The sequence below is a fragment of the Halichoerus grypus genome, chromosome 6 (assembly GCF_964656455.1).
Source record: "Halichoerus grypus chromosome 6, mHalGry1.hap1.1, whole genome shotgun sequence".
Classification (NCBI taxonomy): Eukaryota; Metazoa; Chordata; class Mammalia; order Carnivora; family Phocidae; genus Halichoerus; species Halichoerus grypus.
Window position 1 is genome coordinate 81,002,414 of NC_135717.1, and position 19,387 is coordinate 81,021,800.

Below are 19,387 nucleotides of genomic sequence, written 5' to 3' on the forward strand. Positions count from 1 at the left end.
TTTCTCAAACACTCCTTTTGTCATTACTTTTGATGATTTTCAGTAGCTTTATATTGTCTGACTGTACTTTTTTTTTAAAAAAAATGTTCTCTACTAATAGTCCTCTGCCTCCAGCATGTATCATGACCTTTATTTTTTCATTCGTTATCAGTTTCAGAGTCTGTTCCAGGTAAATCTTCTGTTCCCTGCACTGGGCTTATTCATTCCCACGTCTACATTGTTATATGTGTTACATGTTTCACATGGAAATCTATTCTTTCTGTTGTTCCTCTTTACAACCTTACTCAAAGTAGTTTATTGCTCGATAGCAAAAACCCCACAAATAACCCAATTAAAAAATGGGCAAAGAGGATATGTGAAAGGCCAACCGGTACATGAGAAGGTGCTCAACATCACTTGTCATCAGGGAAATGCAAATTAAAACCACAATGAGATATCACCTTACACATTAGAATCGCCATCATGAAAAAGACAAGAGATAACAAATGTTAGCGAGGATGTGGAGAAAAGGGAACGGCCACTATGGAAAACAGCATGAAGGTTCCTCAAAAAATTAAAAATACAACTACTATGTGATCCAGCAATTCCTCTTCTGCTAATATGTTCAAAGGAAATGAAAATACTAACTCAAAAGAGGTACCTGCACTCCCATGTTTATTGTAGCATTATTTACAATAGCCGGGACATGAAAACAACCTAAATGTCCATCGAGGGTTGAACAGATAAAGAAGTTGTGGTATTTATATAAGATGGAATATTATCTGGCCATAAAGAAAACTAGGAAATCCGACCATTTGCTGCAACATGGATGGACCCTGAAGGCATTACGCTAAGTGAAATAAGTCAGAGAAAGACGAATACGTATGATCTCAACTTTGTATGATCTCCCTTATATGTGGGATTAAAAAGAAACCCAAACTCATAGAAAAAGAGCTCAGACTTGTGGTTCCTAGAGGCAGAGGGTTGCAGAAGGGGTATTGGAGGAAGGTGGTCAAAAGTACAAACCTACAGTTATAAATAAGTACTCGAGATGTAATGTACAACATGGTGACTATAGCTAATGCTGCCGAATGATAATGATAAAACATTAGGGTAGTTAATGCTAAGAGTTCTCATCACTAGGAGAAAATGGTTTTTTTTCTTCTTTCCTTTTTATTATATCTCTATGAGATGATGGACATAAGCTGAACCTGTTGTAATCATTTTATAATATATGTAAATCAAACCATCATGCTGTACACCTTAAACTTACACAGTGATATATGTTGATTATTTCTCAGTAAAACTGGAAGAAGCGCCCCCACAAAATCCATTTTATCCAAGAATCCTTCCTCTTATATTGCTTTTTTCCTGTGCATTCTCTCAGTTCCTTTTATTGTGGAGGTTTATACTCTCTTAATATGTAACTTTAATTTTTTAAATGTGATTTATCTTCCTAGGTATATTGTATCCCATAGGGCAGGAAGTTTATAGTTGACTCTTGAACAATACAGTAGTTAGGGGCACTGACCTCCCCCATCCCTGCAGTCAAAAATTCATGTATAATTTTTGGTTCCCCTAAAACTTAACTGGTGATAGCCTACTATTGATCAGAAGCCTTACTGGTAACATAAATAGTTGATTAACATATTCTGTATGTTTACCTGTATGTATTATATACTGTGTTCTTACAGTAAGTGAGAGAAAAAATGTTATTAAAGAAAATCATAATGAAGAGAAAATATAGTATTGTGCTGTATTTATTGAAAAAATCTGCATAAAAGTGGACCCATGCAGTTCAAACCAGTGTTATTGAAAGATCAACTGTACTTTCTAATTTTTATATATTTCCTTATGACACATGGATTCTTTGTTGCGGTAGTTTGTTTATTATTGCTGTTGGCACTTAAATTACAACTTTTGATTTAAAAATTCATCTTAAACTTAAGTATATGAAAGTACTGATAGCAAAATACCAGTTTCTAGGAAAAGATATATATTAACATTTACCATTTTTGTATACTCTGGGGTTTTGTTTAAGGTTCTTCTATTATTGCAAGATATATATATATATATACCAGTTTCTAGGAAAAGATGTATATTAACATTTACCATTTTTGTATACTCTGGGGTTTTGTTTAAGGTTCTTCTATTACTGCAAGAGCCACAGCTGTGTTTCATGGCCCACCCCAGCGCCAGCTTCATCATGCACTCATACCTCATGGCAAAGGTGGGCGTTCCTCAGTCAGTGGGATTGTGGCCACTGTGTTTGGAGCAACAGGATTCCTGGGCCGATATGTTGTCAACCACCTTGGTAAGTAGTTCTTTAAGTTCCTCATGCCCCAGCGCCATTTATTAGGGTTGCCTAATGAGAAGCCATGAGCCATGTTTCTTTCAATTTAACAGTGTTACAGATTACTCTTATCTTGGGTTTATGTAATTCTGATCTGCTGTTCATTAGGAAGCATTATCATGCTTTCTGTATAGGTTGTAGAAACAGGAATGTGGTCTCTGAAAAGTTACGGCATCTCTCGCACAGCAAAATATGCTTTTTGTTAAACATGGTATCCATTCATTTATCATACTAGAAGTTAAATATTTACCAAATCATTGTCCTATAAAGTAAATATCCATATTATGTTAATGTTGATCCTTGTTTCAATCCATTCTTTTTTAGGACGTATGGGGTCACAGGTGATCGTACCCTATCGGTGTGATCCATATGACACCATGCACCTTCGTCCCATGGGTGACCTGGGCCAGATTATCTTTCTGGTAAGAGCCTGTGTGACTGATTATTGGAGTTGACAGATGTAAATTACTGAGGACATTTTTAGGAGAGAGAGACAGTGTAATAAAGCAACAGTTTCATCCCAGAGTGAGCCAAGGGCATCCTTCATTCACCCCATTCTTTTAAACTCTTGCCCAGCAGTTGACACACATTTTCTGTAAAGGGCCAGATAGTAAATATTTTAGCTTTTGTAGGTCACAGGGTCTTTTCATGATTACTCATTTCTGCCCTTCTAGCCTGAAAGCAGCTATAGATAATATATAAATGAATGGAAGTGGCTGTGTTCTAATAAAACTTTATTTACAGGGGCGCCTGGGTGGCTCAGATGGTTGGGCGTCTGCCTTTGGTTCAGGTCATGATCCGAGGGTCCTGGGATCGAGCCCCACATCGGGCTCCTGGCTCAGTGGAGAGCCTGCTTCTCCCTCCCCCACTGCCTCTCCCCCTGCTCATGCTCTCTCTCTCTCTCTCTCTCTGTATCTCTGTGTCTTAAATGAATAAATAAAAAAATCCTTAAAAAAAATATTAAAAAAAAGACTTTATTTACAAAGTTAGACTACAGGCTAGATTTGCCTTTGGGATATGGTTTGCTGACCCCTGCTGTAGGCCTGTGCCATCTAGTATGGTAGCCACCAGCCACGTGTGGTCATGGAACATTTGAAATGTGGCTAATCTTAATTAAGATATGCTGTACATATAAAATACACACCAGATTTCAAAGACTTAGTACAAAGAAAGTGATATATATCATTAATAATTTTTTATACTTATTACATATTGAAATAATATTTTGGATATATTGGGTTAAATAAAATACATTATTAAAATGAATTTCACCTGTTTCTTTTTACTCTTTTAAATGTGACTGGTGGAAAATTTAGAATTGCCTGTGTGCCTCATGTTATATTTCTGTTGGACAGTTCTTCTGTAGATGGTGAAAATCACAAATAGGGTGTTTTATAACTTGGTTTCCTTGGCACAGACTGAATTTAGAACAGTGCTCGTTGTGCTTCCCTATTGCTATTCTATAATCTGCAGGTTTTTCCATTGGCCAAGAGTTGCCAATGGGGTGAGGCAGTGGGGAACCAGGGTAGGGGGGGGACCCTTCAAGGGGGTGATTAAAAACGTGTGGGCCTTTTTGGTTGCCACAATGACTGGAGACCATACTGGTTTATTAGCTAGGGATGCTAGATATCATACAGGTCCCAGAGCAGTCCGTTTCCACAAGGAGTTACACTGTCCCCAGTGCCTACAGTTATCCTATTGAGAAACACTCTGGGCCTTGATGCTCGGTCTCCTGTTCTGGCTAAATTGTCCTGCTTTTATCATTCTGTATGAAGTTGAGCTCTTCCATGTACACACTTCCCCTTTTAAAAAATAATTTGGGGGGCGCCTGGGTGGGTCAGTCGTTAAGCGTCTGCCTTCAGCTTGGGTCGTGATCCCAGGGTCCTGGGATCGAGTCCCGTGTGGGGCTCCCTGCTCAGCGGGAAGCCTGCTTCTCCCTCTCCCACTCCCCCTGCTTGTGTTCCCTCTCTCGCTATGTCTCTCTCTGTCAAATAAATAAAATCTTTTTTTAAGAAAATAAATAAAAAAAAAATAATTTGGTAAACATTCTGAAGATCTCTGATATATTCATGCAGATTATTTGTGATCTCTTTTAAATTTTTACTTATTTTTTTAAGATTTTATTTATTTATTTGAGAGAGAGAGAGCACAAGCAGGGGGAATGGCAGGCAGAGAGAGAGGGAGAAGCAGGCTCCCCGCAGAGCAGGGGGAGCCCGATGTGGGACCTGATCCCAGGATCCCAGGATCATGACCTGAGCCGAAGGCAGTCACTTAACCAACTGAGCCACCCAGGCGCCCAAATTTTTACTTATTTTTAATAACATTTTCATTTATTCCTTACTGAATGTTCACAAGCTAAGAATATGTTGGAAATTTCTTGTTTCTAAAGTGTTTTTCTTCTCTAAAATCTTATTCTCAAATATCTTCTTGGTCTTACAGTTAGAGGAGCTTAGCTTTTTTCCTGTTTCTTTGTGACTTGAGATTATTGGTCACTTTGTCAATCCTAAAAATTAAAGTATTTCACAAATGATGGGTGAAAACTTTGGCTTGCAGATGTGGAGTCATTGGAATTGAGATATATGATACATATTCCATTCTTGCCACAGGTATTTATAGAGTGCCTGGCATTGAGCTAAACTCTGAGCATGTCTTGATGAACAAGACCACAGGGAGCTCTCAGTGTTAATAGAGAATACAGAGACTAAACATATAACTTTTTTTTTTGAGAGAGAGAGAGAGAGAGCGAGCGTGAAGGCGGGGAGGGGCAGAGGGAGAGAGAATCTTAAGCAGGCTCTGTGCCCAGCATGGAGCCTAACGTGGGGCTTGATCCCACGACCTTGAGATCATGACCTGAGCCTAAATCAAGAGTCGGATGCTTAACCAACTGAGCCACCCAGGTGCCCCAAGCATATTACTTTGAATATAATAATGTTTACAAAAGGGGAAGTATGAGAAAGATAAAACGGAAAGACTTCACTATACTGTTGTTTATTTCTGAGAAGGGTGAACCATACTAAGTGTGAGGTACTGATTTCCCTGCTTTAGTCTGTGGTGGAAACTGCTGTCTGAACAACCACTTGGTTTGCTAACTTGACTGTGCCCCCTGGGCCTTATCCCTGGGAATTTGGTTTCCTTTTAATTCTTTCTCTCCAGGCTTTTCTCTTGTGCCATTCCTGCAGATGTACCCCAAGCTCTTCCACTCTGAGTCTTGGAATCCACTTCTTGGATTCTTTTTTTCCCACTCTTGCCATCTTTAAAAAAAAAAAAAAGTCTTTTTTAGCTTTTTATGTGTAGAACTGCTTTTTTTTTAAAAAAGTGACCTTTGGTCACCTGAGCCGAAGGCAGCCGCTTAACCGACTGAGCCACCCAGGCGCCCCAAGAACTGTTTTTTTTATTAGCTGTGTCACTCATTGTGCTGCAGATTGTATGTCTATTTTACTTTATCTTCATAGCAAACCCCTGAGATAGGTTGTATTTTCAAATTTTACATAGAGGTTGGAGAGATAACTTTGTACACCGTTCACAAAAGGCAAATGGAGTTTTCTGACTCCCCAGCTGTCACTCTATATGTCTCTTGTACCCCCTCTCCTGCATCAGTTACAACTAGTTCCTCCTCTTGAGGGCTTCATCTTTTGCTCTTGAGTCTGGTTTCTGGAGCCCTTTCTAAATTGCACAGGTATGTTAGTGGGCCCTGCCCAGTCACTCCCCCTGCCCCATTGTTCCTTTCTCACTCACTCTCCTTTCGCTCATACATACCCCTTAGCATTTGACCCTAAGAACTTCTTACTACTTATTATTTTCCTTCGAAATGTTTAAAAAATCCAATTTCATTTTAACATAGAAAATGCTGTATCTTTGAGGTCATTTAATCCCTGGTCTCCATTTTGGACAAGAATCGTCAACCTGACTGTAGGCCTGAATCACTCAGACATGTAGTTCTACACTGAAATCTGCCATTGGCTCACCCTGCGCTTTTAGGCAGGTCACTCCTCCCTGCGTGTTGTTTTCATGTCTGAAGTGACTAGATCTGAAGTGACTAGAAGAAATGACTAGATCTAGGATTATAAAGAGGAAAGCATTAAGGAGAGATAAGAAAATAGTCATGAATGTTCCCAATTTAATGTTAGCCTTTAAGAGATACTCCGCCTACCTTCAATCTGTAGCTGGTTGCTGCAAAAAGGGCAACTCAGTTTTCCTCCCAAATGATCCTTGGCTCTTTGGCTCTATTTCAGGAAGGGAGATTTGGTAGCCAGATTTCCTTACAAACTTGCAAGGGGCAGTTGGGTGGCCAGAAATGGATGTGCCCCACTAAAAATGAATATTGTCTTTTCTAATTCTATCATTTCATTACCTGAATAAAATAGATATACTGTGATCTTTTTTGTCTCCAGGAGAATCAGAGAATCAGGAGGGAATTTGAGACCTCATGACCATTTCTCTTGTAATAAATGGAGCCTGTATGAAATGGTACCATATTATGACTACAACAGATGGCCTATTTTGAAACTTGCCCTTATGTTTGCATCTGACTGGCTGTTGTTCTTATAGGAATGGGACGGGAGAAACAAAGACTCTATCCGAAGAGCAGTGAAGCACAGCAATGTGGTCATTAATCTTGTTGGGCGAGAATGGGAAACCAAGTAAGTCTTTGGCTCTTGTTTTTTCTTTGCATATGCTATCAAAAGGTTCAGTAGACATTCACTGGGTACCTTCTAATGTCAGGAATTGTAGTTGTCACATTTTTAATTAGTCCATAATTAAGCATTGAACACCTGTTTACATGCCCAAAAACCCCCTTTCAGGAGATTCAGTTGGCAGTAAGTCTGGTATAAGTGAGCAATGTGATGCGCTACCCATAAAAAGCTGGTAGGGATTATGTCAGTGTAGTTGGTGTCATCAGCTTGACGGAATGACCGGTTGGTTCATAATGGCTGATCCTGTTTTGGATTCGTCCAGCTGGGATGGGTTAGGCAGGACGATTTTGCCCATCCTACTGTTCATCAAGCTGAACATTGGTTTTTCTTGAGTAAACAGTGTTCACATTGTTAATCAAAGATGACATGAGTACTGGTTTGAACAGTTCTTGTTAGCCTTTGTGTAGGTTGTTTATCAACAGATAGTGTTTTAATCTTATAGTTGCACAACATTTTGTTCATACCATTTTCTTAACATTTATTAAAGTTTGATAATCTATGTCTGCCTCATCACATATTTCTAAGTTCTTTGGTGACTTGGAGAGTCTCATTCAACTTTAAACCTCCTGTAGTGACTAATAACAGTGCCTTGTACAGTGTAAGCATTAATGTTATTGTGTAATGTTAATGTTATTGGATTAAACTGGTGACTGATTTTTTTAGTTTTTTTCCCCCTGGGGGAAACAAAGGCCCGGGGATAAGAAGTGGGTCCCTTTTCAGCTCCCAACACTTCCCCCCTCCCTTCCCAGCCGCTGCAGCCAGATGTTCTCAAAGGGTCTCAGCCTTGGGATTCCTGGAGCACAGAGAATATTATGTGTGCTGATTTATGACTTATGGTAAGGTTTAAATTATGTACAGTAATGATGATGAGCAGTAAAACTTTGTATTTAAAATATACATATATATATTAATTTTGACTTAGGGTTAAATCGTTGCCATTTAAAAGTTTTAACTATTAAGAATTCCAGCAATAGTATGAAAACTAGCTTATCACAGAAAGCTTTGGAATCCTTAAACAGGTGTTCTTAACTGATCCCCCCCCCTTTTTTTTTCCTTCTTCCAGAAACTTTGATTTTGAGGATATTTTTGTGAAGATTCCCCATGCAATTGCTCAAGTGTCCAAGGAAGCTGGAGTTGAAAAGCTCATTCATGTTTCACATCTGAATGCTGATATTAAAAGCTCTTCTAGATATCTGAGAAATAAGGTAGGTGACAAGTTGACTTGGGAAGTGGTTCCCAGAGTTTCTTGGCCCCTTTGAAACATGAGTTAAGTGAGAAGGGTTTCTCACTGACATATCCAGAAATAAAAGGGGTTTCTAATTCTCCATATCCAGAATTAGATTGATGTGTGTGATGTGTGTGTTGTATTCTGACATTTTGGTTGAGTGCTTTCTGTTTGCAGGGAACTATGGTAAGGGGCTTCAGAGATGGATACCTGTTCTCAAATGCTGAAAGTTGCTTGGGACATAATAGGATTATATAGTAAACCTCATAAAAGGTAGAGTATTATTTCTGTCAAAAGCATCCTACCCGTATCACCTACAGGTTGAAAGACCATCTTTTTTTCTCAAACCTCGTGCCTAGTATGGTTGTATGCTACTCTTACGGGGGTAATGTAAAGGCTGAGGATGACAGGGATAAATATTTGCCAAGGAAATCTAGTATTTAGGCTTTTTATACTTCCAGAAACCACATTGTCATCCAGATTGTACCTAGGGATTGACCATTCTGATTTGGGGTCATTCTATAGCCTAAAATGTTTTTATTATCAGGGACTCAAAGGAATTGCAGTGTCTGGGGCTATCTTTAGCATTTGTTTTCTGCTGTCATGAGCCTGCTTTGGGTCACATTGGTAAGGACCGCAGAGTTCTTTGCCAGGGACTCCAGCTTTTTGACCCACTGCATTCTTTTATTGAACAAATGATTTATTAAGTACCTACAGTGTGCTGTATATTGTATTAGATGGTGGGGATACAGTAGCAAATAAAACAGACACAGTCTTATCCCCTATCTAGTTTCTAATCTATTGAGGAAAATAATTCCATTTGTACCTGGTGTTGCAAAGTAGGGAGCTGTGCTGTAGGAGCATATAATGGGGTAGAGAGGGCATCTATCTATCAGTTCAGAGCATTTAATTGCTAGCATCCGAAAATTCAATGTAAACTGGTTCAATATAAAGGGAGTTTATAGGCCCCTGTAATCTGAAAAATCCAGCAATAAGGAAACTTAGCCACATTGGTGCCAAGGTTCATCAGAGTTTCAGCTTGGTTTCTCTGTGATTCTTTCAGCTCCTTCTTTTTGTGTAAGCTGTTTCTCATAGTCATGGAACTGGCTAGCAGCACATTCAAGCCTCAGCATTTTTATACCGCATGGATGAGGGAGAATGAGCGTATGCACTCTCTGCCTACCTGCATCTGGCATTCACAGAATCGTCTGAATCCATGCTTGTTTGGAAGGGCCAGGGTTGGGGCTGGAGTCAGTGGTGGGAGAAGACTCAGAGATGTCCAGCCCTGTGGTGTACACCACGAGGTAGATGGTAGTGCTGGTGAATAAGGGGAGAAACACTTGAGAAGGACAAGGCTTTCGGGCAGTGGTTCTTAGCCTTAGCTGCCCATTAGAAGCACTAGGAACTTTGAAAAATCCTTCACCCTGACCAATGAAAATAGAATCTCTGGGGATAGAACTTGGGCATCGATATTTTTAACTATCCCTAGGTAATCCCAAAGCACAGCAAAGATAGAAAAATAGTATTTACAGAGAAGGAAGAGGATGATCCAGTTTTGGACTCAGGTTGCATTTCAGGTGTCTGTCAATCATCCAAGTAACAATGGTGAATGGGGTTTATGATCCTGGAGCTCAGAAGTGAGGTCTGGTTTGGAGATACAAAACCAGTTAATTAGGGGTGCCTGGGTGGCTCAGTCAGTTGGGCGTCTGCCTTCGGCTCGGGTCATGATCCCAGGGTTCCTGCTCAGTGGGGAGCCTGCTTCTCCATCTGCCCCTCCCCCCCGGCTCATGCTCTCTCTCTCTTTCTCTCTCTCTCCCAAATAAATAAATAAAATCTTAAAAAAAAAATAAAACCAGTTAATTGAAGCAATGTTTGGGAATAAGATTGCCTAGTGAGGAAGCGTAGATTGAGAGAACTTTGGACAGGGCTCAGAGGAATACCAATGATTAGTGCTCTGGTAGACAAGGAGGTACCTGCAAAAACCCAAACAAACAAAGACTGAGAAGGAGTGGACATGGTGAGGTAGAAGGGAAACCAGGAGAGTATAAGGTCATGGAAGCCAAGGGAAGACAGTGTCGCAAGGGGGGAGTAGTTGCTTATGAATGCCAATGAGAAACCGAGTGAGGTGAGAACTGGAAAGTCACCTTGGATCTACCAGTATGGATGGAGGTCATTTTTGATCTGATTAAGAATGGTTTGGGTGCAAGTGTTGGGGCAGAATCTAGAGCACAGGTGAACAAAGAGTGAGCAGGAGCTGAGGCAGTGGGGACAGTAAGAGCAGGTGGCATTTTTAAGTGGTTTGGTAAGAAGAGGGATGGGGCAAGAAGCTGAAGGGGCACGTGGAGTTGAGAATCGTTTTTCTTTTAAGGTGGAAGATCTTGATATTGTGTAAGTGCTGGTGAGAAGGTGCTGGTAAAGAGTGAGACTGAGGATAAAGGAGAGAGTCAGTTGGGCAGGTTCCTGAGAAAGTGAAAGGAAGTGAGTCCTGGAGCAGGGGAGATAAGAAAGGAGGAGAGTTGTGGATTTTCTGGTGGGAACTTGAGGTGGTTTTTGTCTGTTGCCATATCTTCTCTTTGAATGAGAAGGTGAAGTCATTTATTGGAAGAAAGAGAATAGTAAGGGAGGAATTTGAATAGAATAGAGAATGTTTGAAATTGTCATAGGAGAGAACAGCTAATTAGAAGAAAACAGTACTTGGGATATGTTGAAGTCCCAGTTAAAATTTATGACATGAGTATATAAGTGGCAGCAATTTATGATTTTTTGAATTCAGGTGTAATTGACATACATTATATTAGTTTCAGGTGTATAATGTAATGATTTGACATATGTATATATTGTGAAGTGATCTCCACAATAAGTCTGGTTAACATCACCACACATAGTTACAGATTTTTTTGTGTGTGTGATGAGAACTTTTTGTTTTTTTAAGATTTTATTTATTTATTTGAGAAAGAGAGAGAGAGAACATGAGCGGGAGGAGGAACAGAGGGAGAGGGACAAGCAGCCTCCCTGCTGAGCACAGAGCCCAACATGGGGCTTGATCCCATGACCCTGAGATCATGACCTGAGCTGAAATCAACAGTCCGACGCTTAACCGACTGAACCACCCAGGCGCCCCTTGTGATGAGAACTTTTATGATCTACTCTTTTATTAGCAACTTTCAAATTACCTGTAGTCGCCATGCTGTATGTTACATCCTGAGACTTACTTATTTTATAACTAGAAGTTTGTTCCTTTTGATCCCCTTTACCCCTGCCTCTGGCCATCTGTTCTCTGTATCTATGAGTTTGCTGGGGTTTTTGTTTGCTTTTGTTTTTTTTTTTTTTTTTTTATTCCATTTATAAGTGAGATCTATGGTATTTGTCTTTCTCTGTCTGAATACTTTGCTTAGCATAATGCCTTCAGGGTCCATCCATGTTGTTGGAAATGGCAAGATTTCCTTCTTTTTTAATTGCATTGTGTGTGTGTGTGTGTATTTATGACATCTTTAACCCTTCATCTCCTGATGGACACTTAGATTGCTTCCATATCTTGGCGATTGTAAATAGTGCTGCACTGAATATGGGGATGCAGATATCTTCTCAAGTTAGTGTTTTTATTTCCTTTGGACATGTTAGCAGAAGTGGAATTGCTGGATCATATGGTAGTTATATTTTTAAGTTTCTGGGGAACCCTCATACTGTTTTCCATAGTGGCTGCACCAATTTACATTCCCACCAACAGTGCACAGGGGTTCCCTTTTCTCCACATCCTCACTAACATTTGTTATTTCTTGTCTTTTTGATAATTGCCATGCTAATAGGTGGGAGGTGATATCTCATTGTGGTTTTGATTTGCATTTCCCTGATGATTAGTGATTTTGGGCACCTTTTCATGTACCTGTTGGTCATCTGTGTGTCTTCTTTGGAAAAAATGTCTATTCAGATCTTCTGCCCATTTTTTGATCAAATTGGGACTTTTTTTTTTCGCTATTGAGTTGTCCAATTTATGATTTTTATGTATTTATTTTCCTCTAGCTCTGAAGACAGTGGGAGTGCATGGCTCAAAGAAGGAAGCTAATGGGGTTGTTTCAGAATTGGGATTTTGCCTGGTGGGTGGAGGAGTAAAGACAAAGGGATGAGGTAGTTTACAGTATTGGTAAGAGACTGATTGAAAAGTTGGGCCATGGAATCTAGTCTGAGGTAAGTTAGGAGGACTTGATGTGGAGGAAAGCAGCATCAGAGGGCTAGCGCTCCTGAGAAGGTGATGACCAGACATCCCAGGAACAGGTGATGAAGAAGCAGCAGCTGGAAGTATGGGAGATTGCCATCTGAGAACAGGATGTCTTCATGTAGTATTTCAGAAGAAGGGTAATCACAGTTGTTGATACGGTCCATGGCCTGAATGAGTTGAAGGGGGCAAAAGTGGAGAAAAGAGGAGATCACTGGAGTTGAGAAGCTGAAGAAACAGAGGTTCAAGTCCACCTGGACATATGTGTCACTCGCAGTGGCTGTGCAGGTGGGGAGGAAGGCTGGACAAGGTGCTGATCCTTGCACGGAAAGAGGCCTCGTCTAGGAGGTAGATGGAAACAAGCGAGGGTGTCGAGGTTAGGAAGGTTCCTGGCCTGTCCCCACTCTGGGTAGGTATGTGTGCTGCCACTTCCATATTGTGGCCTCCGACCACACTCTCCTTTGTCTGGCAGCCTGCTAGATTGGTGACACCATCTAGAGAACCTATGGTTAGAAAGAAAAATGGAGGCTGGAAAAATTCTACTCTGAGTTTTCTCCTTTCTTCTGCGTAAGCTTCCCCAGGATAAATATAGGAAGAAACCCAACAAGAGCCATTAGAGGCAGGGCACTTTTGTATGTTATTTAAAAAAAAGTTCTATGTAACTGACTTTTATGAATCCTAGCTTAATCTGGAGAAACTGACCTTTGAAATATAAGTAACGTCCTGATAGTGGAAGGAACGCAAGCTCTGTTCACTCATCTCTGAACTCTGTTTTTTGTTTGGTTGGTTGTTTAGGCCGTTGGAGAGAAGGAAGTGAGAGATGCATTTCCGGAAGCCATTATCATAAAGCCATCGGACATCTTTGGAAGAGAGGATAGATTCCTCAATCATTTTGCAAGTATGTATTCTTTCTTGTATTCTTAGTAGTAGAAAAGAGGATACTGGTTAACCAGGTTGAAGTTAAGCACAAGCTAACAGGGTTCTCTGACTTGACAGACTGAGGTATATTTTCTCTCCCCCAGTTGCCTTTTCCTCCCCAGAGGTTCAATGTGCCTAATGTGGTCTTCATTACTTAGATTCACCTTCAATCTAAGGTGAATCTAAGCACCTTAGATTCACGGGAAGAGTGCAGCCTTGGGAGACCGAGACTTACTAGCTCTGTGACTGTGGCAGGTGTACGAGGGGCAGCTTCCTTGTATATTGAAATGGAGATGAAAATATCTGTCTCAAGAGTGGCGTGTTAACCGAAATGAAGTAGCCCATGTCACTGTACCTGGCCCGTAGTCAGTGCTTAAATATTGGCCTTACTTATATTTTTCATATGAAGCCCCTCTTAAGTACTTTCTCACTTTTAGTCTGATTGCCAAGTCCCTTGGATGTTGATTTTGAAAGACAAAGAGGCAGCATCGTAGTTTGTCAGGTGCATGTAATCAGTCTTTCTTGTTTGTTTGTTTGTTTTTTAAAGGTTTTATTTATTTATTTTAGAGGGAGAGAGTGCGCGAGCAGGGGGAGGGCAGAGGGAGAGAGAGAATCTCAAGCAGACTCCTCACTGAACGCAGAGCCTGACACGGGGCTCAACCTCATGATCCTGAGATCATGTCAGTCTTCCTTGTTAATAGCAATTTCTGTGGAATGGGATTAGGGACTAATAAATAGGAATTTGGCCTTTGTTAAACTGGTATGTAAACTGCTTTCATGGGCTGGGCATCGTGTTATGCTTGCTCTCAGGCTTTGTTTGCTTAATAATTAGACTTGTCTTGGCAGAGGAAATCAGTCTCCTTGACTAAGTGATGAGATTTTTAGATTTTACAGGTAAAAAAAGTGACTTCCCTGTACATTTGTGGGGGTGGGAAGGGAGAATACATTTTTAAAGTCTGTGATAAGAACCCAGCTTTAGTTTCTGATTCTATCAAATTACCAGTTATCTCTCAATTTATTCACTTATGTATTAGGAGAGGATTCTGACCCTCCTAGGAAGTACTAGGATGGTTGGTGGGGTACAGTTTTATCAGTTGCTTCCTGTTTCTCCTTGTTAGCTATTCATATTTTTTCTTTCAGTTTTCTTTGTACGTCCTTTGCCTATGTGTATTTGTTTTTTTGAGAGATGTTTTTCTTACTGATTTAGACTATATATTATAACATCTTTTGTTATATTTACTGTTATTTTTTGTTGTTGGCATATTTACTTAAATTGTTTTAAAATTAATAGACTTTATTTTTTTAGAGTAGTTTTAGGTTTACAGAAAAGTTGAATGGAAAGCACAGAGTTCTCACATACCCTTTAAACCCTCAATCTCTGCCCACAACACTTTTGTCTATTTTTTTTTTTTTTTTTTAAGATTTTATTTATTTATTTGACAGAGAGCACAAGCAGGGAGAGCAGCAGAGGGAGAAGGAGAAGCAGACCCCCCGCTGAGCATGGAGCCCAACATGGGCTCGATCCCAGGATTCCAAGATCATGTCCTGAGCCGAAGGCAGATGCTTAGCCGACTGAGCCACCCAGGCACCCACTTTTCTCTATTATTAACACCTGGCATTAGTGTGGTACATTTGTTAAATTGATGAGCCAATATTGATACATTATTATTAAGTCCATAATTTGCATTAGGATTCATTCTTTATGTTGTACATTCTATGGATTTCGACAAATGTATAATGACATCTACCTACCATTAGATTATCATAGAGAATAGTTCCATTGCCTTAAAAATCTCCTGTGCTCGACCTTCTTATCCTTCCCTCCTTACCCTGCTACCCACACCCCTAATACCTGACAACCACTCATCTTTTTCTGTCTCCATAGTTTGCCTTTTCTAGAATATCATATAGTTGGAATCATATGCTATGTCGCCTTTTCAGATTGGCTTCCTTCACTTAGCCTCTGCATTTAAGCTTCCTTCATGTCTTTCCATGGCTGATAGCTCATTTCTTTTTTATAACTGAATGATATTCCATTGTATGTGTAGACCACAGTTCATTTATCCAATTTAGATATTTTTATCCTGTGTTTTTTCACCCTGATTGCTCATGTCTTTTCATATTCTGTATTAATTTCCAATTTAAAAAAAATTGTGGTAAAAAACATATAATATAAAATTTACTGAGGTGCCTGGGTGGCTCAGTCAGTTAAGCTTCTGACTCTTGATCTCAGCTCAGGTCTTGATCTCAGAGTTGTGAATTCAGGCCCCATGTTGGGCTCTGCACTGGGCATGGAGCCTACTAAATTAATTAACTAATTAATTAAAATAAAATAAAATTTATCATCTGATTTGGACTGAATTATGTCACTGTCTTCCCTCCCTTCCCCAAATTCATTTCTTATCTGTTTTTACTTTTGTTTCCTATGTTTTAGTATCATAGCCAAGAAATCATTGCTAAATCCAGTGTGATGAAACTTTCCCCCATATTTTCTTATAAGGATTTTGTAGTTGTAGCTGTTATGTTTAAGTCTTTGATCCATTTTGAGTTAATTTTTGTATATGGTGTAAGGTAGAGGTCCAACTTTATTCTTTTATATATGGATATTCAGTTCTCCCAGCATCATTGAAACTGATGTCATTGAAAACACTGTCATTTCCCCATTGAATGGTCTTGGCACTGTGTCAAAAAAATCATTTAACCATACATACAAAAGTTATTTCTCTCTATTCTATTCCACTGGTTTATATGTCTATATTTATGCCACAGTTTGGATCTTGATTACTGTAGCTTTGTAGTAAGTTTTGAAATCTCCCATATGATCTAACTTTGTTTTTCTTTCTCAAAATAGTTTTGGCTATTTGGGGTCCCTGAGGATTCCATATGAATTTTAAGATGGAGCTTTCTATACTTCTGCAGAATATACCATTGGGATTTTGATAGGGATTGCATTACCTGTAGATTTCTTTGGGTGGTTTGACATATTAACAGTGTTGTCTTCCACCATGAACATGAGATGTATTTCTATTTATTTGTGGCTTATTAAATTTCTTTCAGTGGGGTGCCTGGGTGGCTCAGTTGGTTAAGCATCCAACTCTTGGTTTTGCCTCAGGTTATGATCTCAGGGTCGTGGGATAAAGCCCACGTCAGGCTCTGCCCTCAGCTTGCAGTCTGCTTGACATTCTCTCTCCCCCTCTCTCTCTGCCTCTCTCCCCACTCTCTTTCTTACTCTCTCTCAAATAAATAAATCGTTAAAAAGTTTTATTTCTTCAGTGTTTTACAGTTTTCAATGTGCAAGTCTTTAGCCAATTTGGTTCCATTTATTCCTGAGTGCTTTATTCTTTTTGATGCTCTTATAAATAATGTCTACTTTAAAATTTTTTTTTAAGGCTTTTTTTTTAACCTTTACATTCAATCCACTTGGGATTTGCTTTGGTTTATGGTGAGATATGAGCCTTTTCTCCCTCCCTTCCTCTCTTTTTTTCTCATTTTAGTAAAATGATTGTCTCAGCACCATGTATTAAATAATCTTTTCATTTCCCACATATTTGTGGTAATGCATTCATCATATCCTAAATTTCCGTTTTTTACCAGAGTGGTCTTTTCTGAGTTACCCATGTTGTGTTGCTGATCTACTGATTCCTATGTTCCTCCTTAGAATGGGGTGCAGTGATTTTCCCATCTTGGGAGTGGCCATGCACCAAGTGGCCAAGCCATTTGACCATTTTCCCTTGCTCTCCACGTCCTTAAAAATTTGGCCTTTTTACTTTCCGTGTTTGTTATCTGACAAACAAGTGGCTGCCCATTAGCTTCCTCAATGTCAGCTACATTTATTCCATTATTTCAGTTATGCAAAATGATTCTGCTAACCTGGAGCATATGGAGATTGGTGAGGCTTCTAGTAGTCGAGGCCTTCTAAAGCATACTTCTCTTTCTTCTGCCAGATACTCGCTGGTTTGGTGGTGTACCTCTTATTTCCTTGGGCAAGAAGACAGTGAAGCAACCAGTATACGTAAGTACCCCGGATGAAGGGGCTTTGGCTGGATTCAGAGGCAGGTGATCAGTTTTCTGGTTTTATCCTAATCCTGTAACTCCATCATTTTTTCTTTTCAACTTGCTCCAACTGCTTGCCTCTCAGTTTACCTAAGAGGTACATGTATTCTCTGTGTGTTCACTTGTTTGCTCACTTAAGAAAAATAGATTGAATGTGCTAGGCACACTGTACACATCACTGGGAATATAGAGATATGAACTAGACACAGATTGCTCTCCTCACGTTGGCCTCAGTCAGAGGCAGGCTAGCAAAGCAGTTGTCATGCAGTGTGGTAAGTGCTGTGATAGGGAGAGGATTTATGTAATACAGCAGAGGGACACTGAATCCAGGCTTGAGGTTCAGGGATAGCCTCCCACAGGAAACGGCATTGAAGGTAAGACCTTAAAGATGGCTAGCAGCAAGTCAGATGAAGGTGTTTGGGGAAGAGCATTCCAAGCAGAAGGAACAGTATGTACAGGGGTCCAGAGGTAAGAGCATGTTGGGTTCCATATTATGTTGAAAACAGGGTTTCTCATCTTTGGCACTATTGACATTTTGGGCCGGATAATTCTTTGTTGGAGGGGCTGTTACAGTAGACTGTTCAGCAGCAGTCCTGGCCGCCGGCCACCAGATGGCAGTAGCACTACCTCCCCAGTTGTGACAACTGCAAACCTCTCCAGGCATTTTGCCAAAAGGGCCTTCCAGGAGAAGCCAAAATCACCCCCAATTGAAAACCATGGGGTCTGAAATCATATAAGATTATTATTTGGGAAAGTCAAAATGGTAGGATATCGGCAGTTCCATAGGATTCCGCCTACTAATTTGTGCGGCATGGTAACAGCGTTAGGACTAATGATAAGGGGTGAGATTGCAGAGATAGTGAGCAGAGTCCAATCAGAAGGCCTTGGCAGCTGTCTGAGTGTGAACATGTTCTGACTAGAAAAAATATTTAGGTGAACCTTCCAATATGCAGACCATTTGAGCCCTTGAGGAGTGGGTTCTTTAAGGAGCTTTCTCAAAAAGGACAATGCCAGGGAGCACCTGGGTGGCTCAGCCGGTTAAGCGACTGCCTTCAGCTCAGGTCATGATTCCAGGGTCCTGGGATCGAGCCCCGCATTGGGCTCCCTGCTCAGCGGGGAGCCTGCTTCTCCCTCTCCCTGCCTCTCTGCCTACTTGTTCTCTCTCTCTCTCTATGTCAAATAAATAAATAAAATCTTAAAAAAAAAAAAAAAGGACAATGCCGTTATTTGAATTTATTTTTAAAATTTTTTTTATTTTTTGGTTGTGATTGATGTGGCCTGCTTTCCTTCCTCCCTTCCTTCCTACCTCCCTCCCTCTCACCCTCCCATCTCCCCATCCCTCTGTTTTTCTCTTTCAGCAATTATTTAAACACGTGTTACGATTTCTTACAGGTTGTAGATGTATCAAAAGGAATTGTTAATGCAATTAAGGATCCAGATTCCAGAGGGAAATCTTTTGCCTTCGTTGGGTAGGTGACTAGAGTTTGACTTTAAAATTGTGCTACCTATTAAAATGAACAAATTGTAATGATTTACAAGAACAATAACTTCTAAACATGTCACTACAGATTTATTTGTTGCATTTTTAGTGTTTTTCTTCAACTGTATTTATTCCAGAAATTTTATTCCCTTAGCCCTGAGGTCAGTGTGTCTCAAAGAGCTGTCCAAAGGCCGCTATTGTCAGAATCTCCTGAACGGTTCTATTAAATCAGAATTTTGAGTGAACTGGGAATCTGCTTTAATAAGTGATTTTTCTGTCACCAGAGTCTGAGAGAACCTAGACTATTACATATACTTAGTCCAGTGATCACCAAGGATGCTTTTGTACTACTCCAGTGATGTTTTAACATATAAAGCATGTTACTATAGATTCAAAAACACAAACAGAATACTTTTAGGGAATAAGTACAGTTGCAAAATTAAATTGCTTTTGATAGAGTATTGCAATGCCC

At 40.0% G+C, this 19,387-nt stretch overlaps 1 protein-coding gene across 1 annotated transcript in view; it reads left to right on the forward strand.

The window, feature by feature from the left end:
• Positions 1 to 19,387, forward strand: part of NDUFA9 (NADH:ubiquinone oxidoreductase subunit A9) — a 34,423-nt gene that overhangs the window by 4,634 nt on the left and 10,402 nt on the right. Inside the window, exons 2-8 of the mRNA XM_036082129.2 lie at positions 2,123 to 2,293; positions 2,657 to 2,754; positions 6,881 to 6,972; positions 8,090 to 8,231; positions 13,260 to 13,362; positions 17,327 to 17,394; positions 18,828 to 18,904. Of these exons, the coding sequence (XP_035938022.1) occupies positions 2,123 to 2,293; positions 2,657 to 2,754; positions 6,881 to 6,972; positions 8,090 to 8,231; positions 13,260 to 13,362; positions 17,327 to 17,394; positions 18,828 to 18,904 (751 nt within the window). The remainder of the gene's footprint in view (positions 1 to 2,122; positions 2,294 to 2,656; positions 2,755 to 6,880; positions 6,973 to 8,089; positions 8,232 to 13,259; positions 13,363 to 17,326; positions 17,395 to 18,827; positions 18,905 to 19,387) is intronic.